Raw genomic sequence first — 17,663 nt, forward strand, 5'->3', positions numbered from 1 at the left:
TAAATAAACTCAATAATAAATGTTATGTAAGCCATAAAAGCAGGGTCAAGAGTACTTACTAAGTAATTATAACATAAACTCCATAAAAATAATTTTTACAAAATCATTAGTAGGTTGATGTGGAGCTAACAGGTGGTAATCCACTAATTTGGGATTAAATGGATTCTGATGCCACACAGGTCTTAAAATGGGAAAATTCTTCAATTTGTCTGTGAAAATTTTTTGTACTTAGTTTGAAAAACTCCTGTGTATAGTACGATTAATTCTTAGTACCAAACCTTTGCTGTTGGGGTGTGTACCTGTGCTAGACCCCAGCCTGCTCCATGCTGTACTGCAGGTCAGGGGGCTTGTAGCTGAGGAGCATGTCACTGGTGCAGGAGGAGGGGTAGCAGGCGGCCGCATGGAGCTCCCCCTCGACATCACACACTGCACAAAAAAAGCACAGCTATTAGTGGCTTGGACAACAAACAATAACAAAAATCACATAGTTTGTAGTAATTGTACGTCTCAATCCCGACCTGACTCTTCCCGCTGGTGCAACTGCTGGCTTCCCGTCAGTGACGTCTGGCTGAGAATGTCGGACATGCGTGCAGAGCTTAGGGCCTTCCCAGCCAACAGGCTCATCCCAGACATGGGCTCTGCCTGATCCTGAGTGTGAAGTGAAAAGATTTAGATGCAGGAAAAGAACTTCACAAACCCCCACAGGCCTGTCAGATGACTCACTTTAAACTGAATTGTATTTAACAATTATGTGTGGATATGGTTAAAATATTTTCTCATTTCGCTGAACTCCAGATGTTCAGGTCAGTTTGGTCAGAGCATGCTAAGAAATGTTGATCCTTACTGTTACATATTTCCCCCACTAGCCGTACTTTGGGCTAATAATTTGATACAGATTACTCCCACTTTTAGTGAGCGAATTCAGCTGCTTGTCCATTATGTTTTAGCGAACAATTTCATTCATCTGACACTCTGTGAGAGAACAATTTGATCTGTTAGTCAAACTTCTAGATAACATTATCAACCTTTTATTTACCTTTTTATCAATACTTATCTTTTTTATTTTTTATGTATGTTTTTTTCAGCTGTCTATTTCTAGTGGTTATTCATTACAATTCTAGTTTCATTTAGCAGATGCTTTTATCCAAATCGACGTGCATCTGAAAGTAGACACAACACAAGCAAGGATCTAGTGGAGAGAAAATTATTCTCATTACTTTTAATAAACTGTTCAGTTAACTTTTCCGCTCAAACTAGTCAACGTCTACTCAATTCTTTAATTAAACTGCAATTTCTGCAGTTTATTTGTTCAGAGGCGTTGAGCTCATGTCTCCATGTGCTGCCTTGCTACTGCAGAAGTACCTCTGGTTGGGAACCACTGCATGAAGTCACCCAACTAATTGGATTTTCTCCAGTACTGCACTAGCAAGGAAGATGAGCTGATACATCATACTCTCCAATTTACACCAATCCAATATTAACATGGCATGCAAATGTGAAATTGTTCCTGCCAGCCCTTTGGCATGGTGTCCAACTTAGAGTCCATTGAAAAGCTCAGCTTAAGTAGCCATTATTTTTACGCTTCAAGTATGACAACTAAGAAGTTAAATCTGAATCCAGTTTTGAATCCGCTTAATGACTCTGCATACTTTGACTTTTTTGTTGATTGTCTAGCTAGGAATTATCTGTACTGTTTTTAATGTCACTCAGCACAGAAACAAAAAATGCTATGTGTTAACAAATGATATACATTAATATTTAAAATTCAACTGGCTATTGGAACACATCCCCTTCTGCTCAGCATAATCTGCATAAAGTAGCAGGATAATTTCTCTTACATAGGCATCATCACAGGTCTGGATGGTGTGGTGGCGCTGTAGCTGTCCTCTGGATCTATAGGCTTCCCCCTGGGGACCTCGCGAATAGCCAACACCATTATGGTCAGGCACCTCCATGGCCTGTCCTGGAGGCCTGCACTCCACATGCTCAGATTCTGAAAGAAAAGGTTTGATATATGTACACAATGTGTATTTAACTTTGAAGGAGAGCAAAAACACAAACTGATCTGAATCTTTTTTCTTTTAAGGTAAGCAAACAGCACAAATGTGAAGGTAAACTAAAATAGTTCCGTCAGGACAGACACTGGACTCTAAGTTACTCTTCCAAGTGGAGGTCAACAGCTGCATGCACAGGTCTCACCTCTAGTTGCTGGGGCAGTCCTGATGTAGCCAGCATGCCTGTGTGTGGGGGAGCTGTAGGGTGGAGTGCCTCCTCGAGGAGGCCCCAGGAGCTCGTGTCCTTCTCCTGCCTTGGCCAGAAGCCCCTCGTGCGGGTGGTGGTAGCCAGCGGGAACCTCATCCTCCTCCATGCTCTCTGAGTGAGGTAAGCTGGGGCAAGGTGCCTGGGGCGGGTGCTGCTGCGGCTGAACCTCCGGGGGTCGGATTTGGAGGAGGTGGTGGTAGTGTTGCCCTCCAGAGGCACCTTGAGGCGCTGGTGGCTCCAAGCTCTCCCCTTGGCTCAGCTGGCGGAGAAGCAGCATATCTCCAAACTCTTGCGGGGCACCGCTGGGTGGTGTAGGGGGTGCTGGGCATGGCCGGGGGCTCTGTCTCTTCAACAGGGCAGCCAGGTCTTGGGGCGGCAACCTGGGATCGGCATGGCCTGTTAAAGAGTGGCGGGGAGACAGGAGGCCCTGTAGGGTGGGAGTGACGTGCTGTTGCGGGGGGCGGTAGTCCAAAGGAGTTGGGGAGAGCAGGGCCTGCTGTAGTGTAGAGGGAGCGCCATAGCTGCTGGTGCCCACCGCCCCACTCTGGTAACCCTCCAGGCCGGGGACTTTAAGCGAGGCTCCCTGCAGGTAGGGACTGTAGGAGCCGACCACTCCAGAGGTGCCCCGGGAAGCAGCGTCACCAGAGAACAGATGGGGATTGAACTGGGCCTGATCGTAGCCCGATGTAAAGCGGCCAAGGCTGCGACTGAATAGGAGGGAACGCAGAGGATAATTAGCTACCTGCTGTCTAACCACAACATGCTCCCGATCATCTTAACACAGCTTAAATACTTCACCTAGCTTTCAACAATTTACAGACAGCCTAGCAAACACTTCAGTCTGGTCCAGGTTCAAGTATTCACTGAGAGTTGTAAAGACATTTCCAAGGATACCAATTAAATAGGTGTGTATTGTATAATCATTGCATGTTCTCTCAGTGAAGGCAGTCCTGGCTACAAGAGACTGTTTATGGGATTATGATGTCAGGGATCACAGGATGACTGATCTCCTACTCGAGCTGTTGGGACACTTACATCCAGACACTCACCCAGATACACTGAGGTGGAGAATGTTTTTGAGGATGTCCTCTCAGCAAAGTCGATGAGGGCTGTCCATTAACATTCACTATTGGTAAACAATGTTCTGGTTCTCACATTTGCGCATTTACACTTACAATACCTGGCCTGAGCAACAGTATTAATATCTGAAGTTTCATAATACAGTTTTTGGAAAAATCTGTGAATGTGGCAGAAATACAGAACAAGAACAAAAAAAGAGAAACATACAATGGTAAACACAAACAATACAATCACGATGAATGTGTCAGTTCTTGGGGGGAGGGCGTCATGCAGAGCGATGAAGCAAAATTAAACTAAAAGGCGGGAGATGAAGACACAGAAACAGTCCATTGGTATTGTTGGCAGCCATCTTGGGGCGTGGTGGCAGGATGTGGGGGTCACCTGTGCGTCTCGGCGTTGTCGGCGCTGAGCTGCTTCCCAAGGACTCTGTGTCCTCCTGGTGTGGACAAAAAGCTGCCCTGTCTCTGTGCCCCACCTCCAAGCTCCACTTCCTGCACCTGAATAGTCACCTGTATGATCAATGTTGGAATTCATTACTGATCAGAGTAGCACCTCACTACGAACAATTAATACGTTACGTGGCCACAATAGTCATAACCAATAAAAATGTATTCAGATTAAGATATCACATTGTATAGCATTTTAATGTCTGACTGAAATGTCAATACACACCACTCGGATTTAACCTTCAGTAAGAGAGGAATTCATTTAATCAATACACCTAACCATCAGCAGACATAAAAATAAATCTGATTGGCTCTTCTCAGTCACCTGCTGTTGTTGAGGTACACCCTGTGCCAATGGGACAGTGGGGCGGGCAGATGCTGCTTGTGGATTGGTTGGCAGAGACACTCGAGGCAGGCCAGTGGGAGGTGGGCTGCCACTCTGGCCCTGGTACATTGCTGGAGCACCGTGCTGGTACTGCACTGATGACTGACCTCCTAAAGGGGCAAAGGAGTCATGAAGTTCAAGTCTTACATGGACTACTTTAAGAACATTGGGTTATTTTTTTAAATTACCCTAATTTTAGATTGTCTTTGTTCTATTTAAGCTTCCTTGCATGTGTGCCAATAAACTAATATCTTTCACTGAACTGTTAGATTTGGTCTAGACTGGCACTCCAGCCAAAGGCACAATGAGTGAATAAAAACAGCTGTTATCTCAACATGCTAATCACAGGTTATTGTGCTCCTGACAACTGAGGTGTTTACTCACCTGCAGCACCTGGCTGTATTTGAAAAAAACATTATCAATGAGTCTGCATAAACTACGTCTTTTAAAAAATAAACACGTGTCAGTGTTTGTCTAGAGATAACAAAAGGCCGTGACTAATAAATAGTTAAACACATTAAAGTAAATCTAAATCGTGGTTATATTTCATACTTTTTAAAGCAAAATGCAATTACTCAAGTGGTCACTTAGCCATAAAAGGAAATGCAAGGCTAAAATGTGACTGGACAGCTAAAGCTAGACTGTGAAAAGACCAACAAGTTACGCATAGTATCCGTTAACCGATAATGAACAGTAGCAAGTTGATCACTGCATTTCTGCTTAGTCACTGCACCTACACCAGTAACAATGTATCAAGCATTTAAGCACTCTCGCTGTGGAATTACTAACCATGCCCTTGCATTATGCCTGCAGAGCCAGGCGGAGGACTCTGATTGGGCTGTCTGAAGAGGTGGTTGCTGGGATGTGTTGGCGGAGGGCTGGAGGGCTGGATACGCAACCTGAGGGAGGACAGGACAGAGTAGGAGAAGAGAAGAGAGAGATACGACAATGATGTAACACTTCAGTCGATAGCGCTGCACCACAGTATCAGGTTCATTGTTCACCGTTCAATAGCTGATGAGTAATAGAGTGAGTGTGTGTATGTGTGTGTTCACCTCTGGAGCTGGTGGGTTAGATGACTGGGCTGGCTCTCTCCATGGCCTAAAGAAAGACCCTGCAGGTAAAGAGAAATCAAACTGACTCAAGGCGTAAATATATAATATAATCATGAGGCTTCCTCCATGAGATCTTATGAGTGCTAATATTAAATAGGCTTGTCCCAAAGGCAAGAATTGAGATGAAGAAACAAATGAAGTCACAATGCAGGACATCCAAGCGTCAGGTGATTTCAATCAACAGCACTTTCTGTACAGCTTATGGAGTGGAAAGTGGTGTAATTCTGACAGGTGGCTGCTACAATTGTTTTTGACCATTCTGCATCGATTTCCAAATGCCAAAAAAATGACTTTGTTGTAATGTTAGTCATGTTGACAGAGCGAGAAAAGCTGAACTCAGCTATAGAGCACAGTGTACCACACGGAAAGAGCAGACCACACACATATTCGAGTTATCTTGTAGTTTATCTTTAAAAATGGCAAAGATCTGGGCACATTTTGAATCTAATGTCTTACTAATTAGAGTATACGACAAGGGTTTGTGAATACTTAATACTGCATCGCCTACGGACTGACGGTGTCCTCAGCTTTACTTATGATTACATTTTATGTTGTTATTTTTATACACAAAGAAGACTGTAAGATGCTTCCTAGTCAATGCAGTAAATTCAAATAACCTGAAAAAAGCTGAATAGTCCCTCATCATCACTGTCTCTCCTGTCAGACAATGACTCTTATTAATGGAGTTAAGTTCACATTTGAACTGATACCAGTCCCTGGAATTTGGTACTGGTATTTTTTGGTACTTTTATCTCTGTAATAGAATAATGTCATTTCTGTTGTAAAAACTATGACCAAACTTCTCCGTTTCAATATCTTGCTATTCCACACACTGACACTTTTCTAAAATTGTTAAATAATGCAATATATAAAGTGTTTCACTGCAGGTATTTTAAATGTCAAGTACTTTTAGACACTGCAGGTATTTTAAATGTCAAGTACTTTTAGACAAATAAACTAATACTAATTATAAGAGGTGGTCTTGGTGGTAACCTGGGTATAACATAGGTACAGTGTGCCTTCATTCTGCATCAGAGAGAGCAACTCTCTGCCTGTTGCATGTGTGAGAACTAATATTACCAGTACATAACTGCCGTCACGCTGACAGGGGCATCGAACTATTGGAATCAGCCATAAAGTGTCTAGAAATAAATTTCAGTATAGGGGCTATCTAAATGGCCTAGAAAAGGACATAAAGGTATGGCTCATGCAATGCTGTGACAGTGTCTGTCCTTGTCACTGCAGAGGTGGACCGTAAAGGCTCGTTGGCAGCTATGAGCCAGGCTATGTTAAAGACTTTAAGTCTAAAACTGGGCCTTACATGCTTGCTAATAACTTGATGGAAGGCTTCGGTCACCCAAACTGACAGCAGTGTGTTAAGTCCATACACTGAAAAAAAGTCAACAACAATCCCCCCCTCCTGTGCATGTTGTAATTCAGTGTGCATGTAGAGGGAATGAGTATGAGTGGGGTGCAGTACTGCAATGAATGAAGAACTAACCCATGTTAAATAGTGGGGAAAAAAAATAGAAAATCAATATGTTGTGGTCAATATTGATATTGTGGTAAACCGCCATAAATAAATCAATGTTCAGGAAACACTAGTATCCATACATGCAAACTGCTTTCCACTTGCCACTGACCTAATATGGGGGACTTAAGCTACAGTGGTGACGTACACTCATTTGCTTATCGCCTACATGTGCTCTCAGGTACTGAAAATTTGTACCACTTTATGTAATGTGAAATGGTATATGATAGTGGCAACGTAATTCAGTTGGTACCCTTGAAAGTACCAAGCTCAGTATGCAACCCCACTCATAAAGACCAGCAAACGCCCCCCTTTTTAAAATCATGAATTGTTTAAAATCAAGAATGAAATCTTCAAATGCAGTCAAATGATCACACCAAGAATCAGAATTGATTCTTTAGATCTCCATCCCTAATACCAGGATAATCCAATATAATGCATGGCTAATGTAAGTGAAAGGTTTTGTACTTTAGTTTTACAGCTTCAAATATCACAGTGCTAAAGTCACAGTGGACAAATGGTGGTGCTCTAACATTATGTGACCACATTGGGCAGAGAGTACAGCTTTGGCTTGTAATGCAAACTTTATGCACGCTTTTGACAGCTTCAAATACCTGGATTTGCTGGTGGAGGATTTGTTGCTCTTGCTGGTAGAGGATATGCTGTTGCTGGGTGTGCTCCAGGAATCGCTCATCCTGCTGGGCAGCGTACATTTTCTGGAGCTGCTCACACTCCTGTTGGACACACAGATATGTACTCCAATTATTTAATATTCATGCTAACAAAGAAAGTAATTACCCTTAAAAAAAAAAAAAAATAACCAGCTGCTTTGTGTAATTAGCTCATGGTGTTAAGTGTTCAGAGGCAACACTGTTATCTACTTTACAGTTCCCAGTGGAGGCAAGTTTAGAAACTTTTGTAATCTTAAAAATCTGTAATTATCAAATTTGTAATCATCAAAACGTAGAAACAACATAGACGCATTATACAATTTAGATGATTCTTTGGCTAACAATACTTATATTTACTTAATAAAACAAATTGTGTTCCAAATGCTAAAGGATCATCTTTTCACAGAATTCAAGCCTCAATCAATTTCCTGCTTCATGTTAGCTGTGGAAACTTTCAAACTCATGAAAACAACAGATTTATTCTGATATGTTTGTTTCCAATTGTGCAATCAGCATACTCTTTGTAGTCAAAATTGTATTTTTTCAGGGGTTCAGGTCAGGTGCATGTGTGTTTTTCCTCTAACCTTATTAACCTGTTTGACACTTGAGAGTAATGATAATCCCAGCATGTCGGTGCACGTCTAAAATGAGGCACCCACTGCGAATATGATCATTATTGTCCCTGCCTACGCCTCCTACTGGGTGAGGTAATCTCATTGCAGGGTCACTGTGAATGATGTGATGTCTCAAGAAGCAGCTTGTGGTTTTCGCAGGTCAGGGAACTCAGTTTGGTCTCATCTCAAGAAAGTAAGTCACAATGCTAGGTGTCAGGATTACAGTAAGTCTAAATTGTGTCAGTGTTTAAAAACTATACTCAAACATGATTTAATTACTAAAAGCAAACAAGAAGAAGAACATATGAATGGAATGGTCACATAAAAATTCTGATGCAGCTTTCATGTTGACGTATAATCAATTTTTTGAAGACATTACGAGACATTTCCCCTATCCAAACCCTGTTCGGATGTAGCATTTCTTTTTTGACACTTACATTTTACTATGCTATCTTTTCTAATTTTGCATATGGGTTATGGGGTTCATAAACAGCATGTCTACATACATGACATACCATCCAGCACAAAAACAAAAGGGGGCAGGAAAAGGGCAGGGTTTCAGAGTGACTAAACATTTTCACTGGTCGCAGATCCACATTCAGCGTTAAATCGTGATTGTCTGCTCTAATGCAGCTGAATCTCTGCTCCTTTCTGCTGCTCTGAGCACTGTGAGCTCCCTGCCAGCTGCTCTATTAAGCTGTGCTACAGTCACCAGTGCTTTGACTCACAGGTGTTTCTATACTTTGTGGCTGGCCTGCACAATTGAGTCACCACAGTTTGGCGGTTTTTATAGCTGATATTTTGTGTTCAAGCCGAGTCCTGCATATTTTACTGAAATTTGCTCAGGATGTTTTACCTGAGTCATTTCTTTTTTCTATTTGCCGTATTAGAGACTGTAATGAATTACAAAGTTTGCCTTTCTTATTGTTTTAATGTTCTATGCACTTTATTGGTGATAATACAATCTAGTAATGGTGTTTACATTTATTTGTTAATTTGCACTGGCTTGCTATTTCCTGCCGTCACAGTACTATCCTATGTCATTTAATACGACAGATGTAAACAAAATAAGGTGGAGCATCAGGTCACTTTTGGTTTGGGGTGAGCTTTGCATATTATGTCATTTGGTGGGGATAGGCCAGCAGCCCCACATAACTATGAATGTGCAGTTGACCACTCAGTCATATATTCAATAATAGTCCCTGCTGTTGTATGCATCCATACTTTCAAATATTTTGTTTTCTATTTTCCTGCACATTTGTTTTATCATCATTAGTTATGATCAGCATAAATGGAGATCATCTCCAAGAGATCATGGTTTATATTATGGCATCATCTGTATATCAACACAATGCAGAAGCCCAAGTTACACTTATTATTAGGGAAGAAATGAAAGAAATTTGAATGCACCAAAATAATGTTCTGGTACATCGAAATGAAAAAGTTAGGCGTCTCAGTGACAACACTGTGAAAAGTTAGCATGGAGCTCTAATTTATGGTTTTAAGCTGCAAAGCACCAGCCAATGCTAGTTTAATTATTGTGTTCAAACACCATGGGGAAAAACCTAAAGGCCCATTGCAATTTGTAATGTTTGAAAGTGCTGTTAGCAAGTAAATTCGAGAATCCACTTAATGCTATAGTCTGATACAACATTCAAGATTGCTGCTGTAATGTTCTAAGAAAGTTTTTCCTCTGATCTCGCCACACAAACACTTAATTAAACATCCTCTTCAGAGACTAAAGTAATCTTCTGCATGAGCGTGCTACTTGCATTGCTAGACTTTTGTCATGTAATGCTGTCACTCCATTTTATCTCTAACCTTGTTAACCCAAGATCTAGCCTTGGACTATCATCCCCATGCTGTTCTCAGGATAAGACCTGATGCGTGATGCTAAGGCTTTAAGGAGCTCTTGATGTCCTGACATTTAGTTAGAGATGAGTAATGGCCTGAAGCTTTCTCAGAACAACTACAGTTTGTTTTCAAAACACTGCAACCAGAAAAATAAACACAAAAAGAGAAAAGTTAAAAAAAAAAGCCTATCTGAAAACTGTGAACAAATCAGAAGTGATAAGCATAGGACTAAACATGGTAAGTTCGCCAGCCCAAAATTCAGGTTTGTCTTCATTAGCACGATACTGTAGCTTGACAGTTGCTGTTGTGCAGTGAAATGGTAGTCAAGACAGAGAAGAGAGCGTGAGTCAACCAGTAGGGGGGTGGGTCATTACAGTGTTCACATCTAGTAAGTGACAGCTCCTGGGCTATCTGCTGCATCACAGAGTTTTCTTATGCTTGTAAAGCACAGATTTGCAGTGCCAGGGATCTCTGTTTATATTTCCCATTCCCATTTGTATCACGATGTCTGCACTGTTTGCCTTGAGAGCCTAATGTGTTACATCACTGCTTGCAAGCACTTACGAGCAGTTAAAAAGACAGGGTGTTGTAGTAGGGGATTTTCTGAGATCTCAGCACTATAGAATTATTTTTTGTCTGTTGATATTGATCAATAATAATAATGTCTTTTCATAAAGCTAACCCAGCATAAACAGCAGCATTTCAAATAAAATTCTCAATTTCCCTCTAAGGTGATTATACCACAAATAAATAATTCACTTTATTAACATTGTCAGATAGTCTACATTTATCTGTATTCAAATGACAAACTGTAATGTCTACTTCTGTGCATATCAAACAGATATCGCTCAGAATAATCAAGAGTTGGAGATGATTAAGCATTCCTTAATCTTGCACAAAATGAAATATCATTATTAAACTGGTAGTCAAATAAAATCTCTTGAATTTCCATCCAGACAAGTGTTTTTACATTTTCTCAACATGTCTGAAACGTATCTGACATGAACATTTACATATGCTTGGTTTGTAGGTGCTAGTGGCTTCGCTACATACTATGGAGTAGGAACAGCAATGGAAGAAATTAAAACACAAAATTTCTGTACCTGCACAACATTTACTAGCATGGATAACAAGGTCTGCAATGTCTGTTATTTGTTATTTATGCTGAATTAACCACTGGTAGTCAAAGCTGACATCTTACTATTCACATGGTCACATTATAGATGCAAAAAAAATTAGGGAATGACATGTAGTGCTGATATGGACCCATCAGAAGGCAAAACTCCAAGTTTTCAAGCAAAAACCTGTCAGTTGCATTTCTAAAATTCTCTGTTATAGAGACTCTGAAACGCTAAAGCAGTGTGGATGCAACATGTAAATGTAGCAGAACATAAGTGTTTTGCAATGACAATGTATTAGTGTGGATGTAGCCTAAGTTCACCCCTGATATACATGGATACTAAGTGGAGCAACATACCTGCTTGAGTTGCTTAATGAGGCTGCTGTTCTCTAGATGAGCCTTGAAGGCCTGGATGGTGGCGGCACCGTCAGAGAACCGCCTGACAGGTGAGAAGCGCTCCATAGGGAGATGAAGGGTGTTACAGTCCTTATAGCTGGATCTGAAAGGGGACGACAGGGAACAGACACAAACAAGAGTGTACACAAAGAAACACATGCACACAAAGGTACAACAAGACAGATAACACATAAATTGACACACACACATTCAGTCATACCAGACACAGATGAGACACAGAAACAGACACATGAGAAGCATGAGCCTTCAAATCTGCACAAAAGGTGAAAGGTCAATTGTCTTGACAGCGATGCAGTAAATGTGCAGAAAACATCAAGACCCAAAATTTACACAAATAAAATGTCAAAAGACTCCTGTCAAACATATTATTTAACTGATTTCATCCACCCTGCAAATCATGCAGGTAAAAGGGTAGTTAACATATATACATACCATTAGCAATGGAAGTTCATCAAATGGCAACACAGCTAATATATGACAGTAAAGAAAAACTCTTGAGGATTTCTCTCTACAGTGAAGCTCTTTCCACAACTTACCATTGATGGTAGACGTTTCTCTCTGTGCATAGCTTAGGAGATTAACTACTTTTTACTGCATAGTAAAGTACAAACAAACAAATACTCCATGTTTTAATGAAAGCTACATTATCGGACAGGATGCATATTTGACGGGACTAGATTATATAGCTGTCATTTTCACCAAGAAAAACATGTTCCATCAAAAAATTAGATGATAGAGTCGATTTGCCAGAAAGAGCCCCATAATTAAATATACAGCTTCTAGTTTTATTTATGAACTGTAGCTGAGCAGAGCATGCATTCTCTAACAACTGGCCCCATTTAACTACAGTTTCAGGCTGCCTTCTATGTCCAAACAACGAAAATCACAATAATAAAAGTACAACCAACATCTCAAAAGACTTTCTAAACTGAGGAGGAAGAAAATGACACTTAAAAGAGACAACAACTAAATTTACTTCAATGACAATGCTAAAACACAGAAATAAGGTAGCAAATGGAGAGAAAACACACAAAGGTAGTGATTTAGCTTTGAGGTCTGCTAAATCTGGGGAGCGAACCCATCACATACCTGCTCATTCCAGGTTCGTGGGGAGGAAATATTCGTAATTTGAGTCCTGGTTTACTGGTGACGTGGAGATATGTTTGCCCTGTGCCATGAACTCCATCTCCACCTTCACTTTTAATACTAGAAAATATCCTCCCTCACTGGAGGGTACACAACCTTCATCTGGTGCAAGGCCTTCATCGGCAATGAGCTTGAGAGATAAGATGTGTGTGCAAGTGAGTATTTGTGTGAAAGAGTGATAAAGACAGTGTCAGACTTGATAGGCCCCTTACCTAATGTATGAATGTTTGTGTGTGAGTGTAATTGTGCATATACAGCTCGGAGTGGGTGTGTCCCCTCACCGGGTGTGTGTGTCGGGGGCCCAGCCCACCCTCTGGCGGGGGCCCTGGGCCCGCTGTGACTCTGCCGAGGGCTCGCCATGCGATGTGCTCGTGAGCGCGTGCGTCGTGTGCCGCTTGGAGCGGTTCGCCAGGTACCTGGGCCGCAGGGAGGGGGTAGGACGGGGGTGAGGGTGGGAGACAGGAAGCAGCGCTGGTCAGCTCTCTGTCCTCATTGGCTAATGGAAATGGGGGGGAAGGCCCACCCCTTCCCACTTCTGCCAATAGGTGCCATCATTCATATCATCTTAGCCAATCAGAAAGCATAAAATAAAATTACACCACAGATGGAAGTATTAGCTTATGGGTATCCCACGACCCCCAGTTTTTAATTTAAGGATTGGGCTGGTTACCATTTGTAGTCATTGGTTTTGCAAGCTTCAGAGTTAGCAAAGCTGTGTGAGAAAGAGTGAAAATGTCCAGAGAATAATTTGGCACTTAGTGAAATTAAGGAGATAAAGAAGCTCATGGCCAAAGAGTTTTGAGAAATAAGAGGGCCGCGTTTGGTGGCAGGTTCAGATTGAAACTGTGGCAGAAGGCACTTGCGCGATGGAAAGAGGAGAAAAGATGGGACAAGTACCACAGCAGAGTGGCCACCTCCCGTGGGGAAAAAGCAGAGCAGCCTAGAGGCACTCACTCCCAGCAACCCAGGACACCAGCGAAGTCTACAGATTGTGCTGTCTGAAGCGGACCAGTCGGGAAGACCTAACCTGGACTTCTCTAACACACCATTTCCATACACCAGCCTCATGCCTATTTTTACCCTGGTCAAATTTCAACTCCTGTGGCATATTGCTTATTTTGGGCAACTACTTTCCCAAATTCTTCCATAAACATGCCTACAAGTCTCCAGTGCATGACTCTGGGATTTGCTATGTAAGCCCTACTCACCAACTGTCAAATCTGACTTTGAAATTAGCTTACCCAAATCCATTACCCAGCACTGATACAGAACCAAATGACCTGTTGTCACAGGCTACAGGACTTCCACAGTTTCCAGTTTAGACAGCACCTCTGTATAGCATACTCCATCACCAAAAACAATCACCATGGGTTACCTCTGTACTGCCTCTTGGTCTGGCTCTCCATCTGAACCCTCCTCATCCACCGGAGCTACTGCAGGAATAGGATGCTGAGAGAGGCACAAAGTTTACAGGTCAACGCTAGTTCAATACATTTGGACAAAATGCACAAGTTGTATACATTCAAAAATCCAGACTCTCACCGGGCTGGCGACTAGTGGCGAGGGCCCTCGGGGCCTCTTTAGGAGCTGAGCGTGTAGTTGAATGTTGGCCCCACCATCGGAAGCTCTTCGGCCCAGAGGCCCCATGCCGTTGAGCAGCTGCAGGGTAGGTGGCTGTAGCAACGATTGCTCCTGGAGGATCAGTAGCCACACAAGGTCAGATTAAAGTGGAAAATGAATCAAGTAAACTGTTGGCTTCCAGTAAGGTTCTAATACCAACTTAAATTCAGCTTAACCCAAATGACTGTACCTTGTACTCCAGCTGCTGAGTGGGCTGCAAGCTCTGTGTGGGCATAAGTGTGTGCATTTGGCCAATAGTAGGGGCAAGTGGGGTGAAGGGGGGCTGGGGCAACGCACCACGAGGGAAACCCGGAGGCAGTTTCTGGAGGTCCTCTTGCATCTCCGTCCTGTGGTGGAAAAAAAGAAAATGACAAAGACTCAGGGTTTGTTTGTGCACCAGAAAGAAGCTCGTATACTATGCAATGTCTTTTTTTGGGATAGATAACCCATACTCAGCCATTCCTGTATCAACACACCCTCAAATAAACAATTGCGCCTTGAGATCTCCCACAGATTTTTAAATATGCTATAAACAGCTAGCAGCTATTACATTTGATTGCTTTTAAATCTGACATGGCAGTCGAACTCGCTCCACAGTTGGAAGAAACACCATCTACAGTTTTTGTAAGCAGCATTAAATGAATACAACTGTGCTGCAGTCTTTCACTCTCATATCAGATAATATGAATGAAAAATGAGCTTCAGGTGAATCCTCAACTCAGATCAATAAAAGCACACTCGAACTTCCAAAAGTCACAGGACTTACAATTACACAAAAGTAACGATAACTAGCAGTTAATAACACAGTAGAAGAGTTGTGTCAGTGTCACCTTTGGTCTGGTACCCCTACAGTGTGCCGCCTCATTGAAAGGTAGCGAGCCATGGCCTCGGGAGATGGCTCTTCTCCTTCATCACTGTCCAGGGCCATGCTGCCATCGGGCTAAACATTAAATACACACATATTTGGTCATTTGAAGTGCTGTTTGGTAGTTTGCGCTGCATTCTTGTATGCATTTGTAGCAACATTAAAAGAAAATTCACATTTTAAATGTATTTCTGCACTAAAACGCATGCTTAAAAGTTGAGGTCTTCTATTAAAATCCCTGATGCAGTGCAGTGATCTGATGCATTCTTGTGTTTTGCAGTGTTTGTGAGTCACAGCCTCTGTGTGTTATGTTAGAGTGTGCATGTATATGCATTTGTGATTGGTTGTGACAGATAATAGTTTATGAGATGGTTTATGACAGATAATAGTTTATGAGATGGATCCCAGGCTATTCTAGAGTAGTAAACAATAGTACTAAACCATAAAAACTGGACAGGCAGTCAGAGAGTACAAGCACGCAAATCATCACAAACATAAAACTTGATACTGGTGGTCTGACTGACTTATACAACAAGAAAGTGTTGCAACAATTCCTTGCTAGCTTAAGGGAGTAAAGGAGTAACAACGTTTTTTAATTAGCCAAACTATAAGTTAACTGTAGTTGGTATTAGAGCTGTGGTTGGGATTGTGGCTGGGATCCATGAATAAGTCCTGACTGCTTTAAGCTTGCTTATCAGGAATAATGGCCCTAACTGCTGGCCACCCACTGCCATGCTGACGCAACCAAGTGGACTCCATTGTTGACTCACCTCAACAATCTGGTTCTCTGGGTTGATGAGCTGGACATGGGGAACGGTCATGCTAACGGGATTACCTTGTGGGTCTGTCTGCTGAACACACACACACACACACACACACATAGAGCTCAAGTAAGGGCTGCTCTACTTTTATAACAATCTTCTTAGAGCAGTGGGATTGACGGATATGGGTTAAAGCCAATCAACTCCATTTAGTAAACAGACACAATGATCACTGTGCTATACTGATACTGATGAAAGTTGTAAGTTGTGTGACATCCTGGTCTCTTCAAAGAAAAAGCACAATTATTCTTTAATGGAAAACGTGTGAACAAATCACTTCAAAAGTGCCTTCAACAAATTTACTGTTCTTTGAACTCTTACAATCAACATTTTTTTTATGTTGAGATAATGTTGTGATCCATTGTTGTTATCCACTGACTCCAGAAACCATTTTTCCAGTTGTTAAAATTTACCAAATAGGTCAAATTCTCCACAAAACTATTAAACTGTATCAAAACTGACGGTGACTGTAAAATCAATCATTTATCGTGACAACATTGTAAAATGAATCACCTGTACAGCGTTTAGAGGATAGCTAATGGAGCGCGGTGTGGGTGGGGCAACACGCAGGGTCTTGTGTTTCTTGAGGCGGTCAGCCAGCAGACTGTAGATGGCACTGTAGTGATCATATGCGTCTGTTTGTAGGGACTGCAGGGGAAAAGAAGGGGAAACATGAGTTGTAATGATGACTTATGACAAAATAAAGAGCTCAAAATGTAATTACAGCTACATATTTGTGCCCAACCTGAAGTGTGCGCTCTCGGTCCAAGCCCATCTCAGACATGGCTATGAGCACCTGCTCATTGATAAGCTCTATTTCCCTTTCCGTCTTCACTTGCTCGCACTCTGCTATCAACTTGAGGTGAGAATAGAAAGGAAAAAATTAAAGTAAATTAATAGCTTGACATTTTAAGGAATTAGCTTTCTGTTGAGGCAGACTTAGGTGAGATGCCCACTGACAAACTGTTGTTTATGCACTTGAGTTTTTTAGGGGCTAAGGAAATACGTGTTAGTAAACTTCAGAGGTGCTGGTAATTTAGTTAAACTAGCTGCTAGTGAACTGATACCTATTTAACCGACAGATATTATACTCCAATAGAAGGTGGAAAAGCCCAATTTGCAAACTATGGCTGAACAATTAATTGATTTCAAATCTTCATTATAACCTGAAACAATTCGATTAGCACAGGTCAAAGGCTGCATTTGCATATTTGTTGTGCAGCATATATAATCCAGGGTTTAAACTGTTGTCAATGATTTTACAAACTCATCCTGTCGGTATCTTGTGGTAATGCTCCATCACGTGTTTTAAATCTGTTAGAAAGCGAATATTGAACTGAAGCTTGACTTCAATATCAGTCAGAAAATGAACCCAATTGGATATTTTCCTCAAATCATGCAGTCCTATTGCAAACTTTTGCTTTAACTGTTAACGATATTGAAAGGGCCTGGTCACTATGGCATAAAATGACTGCACATGCCAGTATGTTCATAGATACAACACATTTTGTCAATGCACTATTGATATTTAACAGTCATTAACCAATCATTGATAATTTTTGTTAATATTTCTAGTGATAACCAGGTTATTTGGCAGGAAAAATATTTTGCTAAAGTGGCACAGCAGGCACGGCAGAGCAGGGTAATTTCTTGCCAAAATTCATAAATAAAGTCAATAAAAAAAAAAAATTTCTTGAGAACAATGCAGACTAAAGC

The 17,663-nt window shown here is 41.5% G+C and overlaps 1 protein-coding gene across 3 annotated transcripts in view; it reads right to left on the minus strand.

The window, feature by feature from the left end:
* Positions 1–17,663, minus strand: part of sik3 (SIK family kinase 3) — a 39,731-nt gene that overhangs the window by 4,873 nt on the left and 17,195 nt on the right. Inside the window, exons 8-25 of one of the 3 annotated variants that reach the window (XM_023279141.3) lie at positions 16,693–16,803; positions 16,461–16,595; positions 15,897–15,974; positions 15,092–15,201; positions 14,452–14,608; positions 14,184–14,333; positions 14,017–14,090; positions 12,923–13,057; positions 11,436–11,577; positions 7,434–7,553; positions 5,229–5,287; positions 4,963–5,072; positions 4,114–4,283; positions 3,724–3,851; positions 2,200–2,969; positions 1,839–1,993; positions 519–648; positions 300–426 (exon numbers count right to left, since the gene is read on the minus strand). In XM_023279141.3, coding sequence (XP_023134909.1) covers positions 305–426; positions 519–648; positions 1,839–1,993; positions 2,200–2,969; positions 3,724–3,851; positions 4,114–4,283; positions 4,963–5,072; positions 5,229–5,287; positions 7,434–7,553; positions 11,436–11,577; positions 12,923–13,057; positions 14,017–14,090; positions 14,184–14,333; positions 14,452–14,608; positions 15,092–15,201; positions 15,897–15,974; positions 16,461–16,595; positions 16,693–16,803 — 2,856 coding nt within the window. In that variant the 3' untranslated portion in view covers positions 300–304. Of the gene's footprint in view, positions 1–299; positions 427–518; positions 649–1,838; positions 1,994–2,199; positions 2,970–3,723; positions 3,852–4,113; positions 4,284–4,962; positions 5,073–5,228; positions 5,288–7,433; positions 7,554–11,435; positions 11,578–12,922; positions 13,058–14,016; positions 14,091–14,183; positions 14,334–14,451; positions 14,609–15,091; positions 15,202–15,896; positions 15,978–16,460; positions 16,596–16,692; positions 16,804–17,663 lie in introns of all 3 variants that reach the window. The other 2 variants (XM_023279143.3, XM_023279144.3) reach the window with 2 other exon arrangements.

Source organism: Amphiprion ocellaris, chromosome 7 (assembly GCF_022539595.1).
Source record: "Amphiprion ocellaris isolate individual 3 ecotype Okinawa chromosome 7, ASM2253959v1, whole genome shotgun sequence".
Classification (NCBI taxonomy): Eukaryota; Metazoa; Chordata; class Actinopteri; family Pomacentridae; genus Amphiprion; species Amphiprion ocellaris.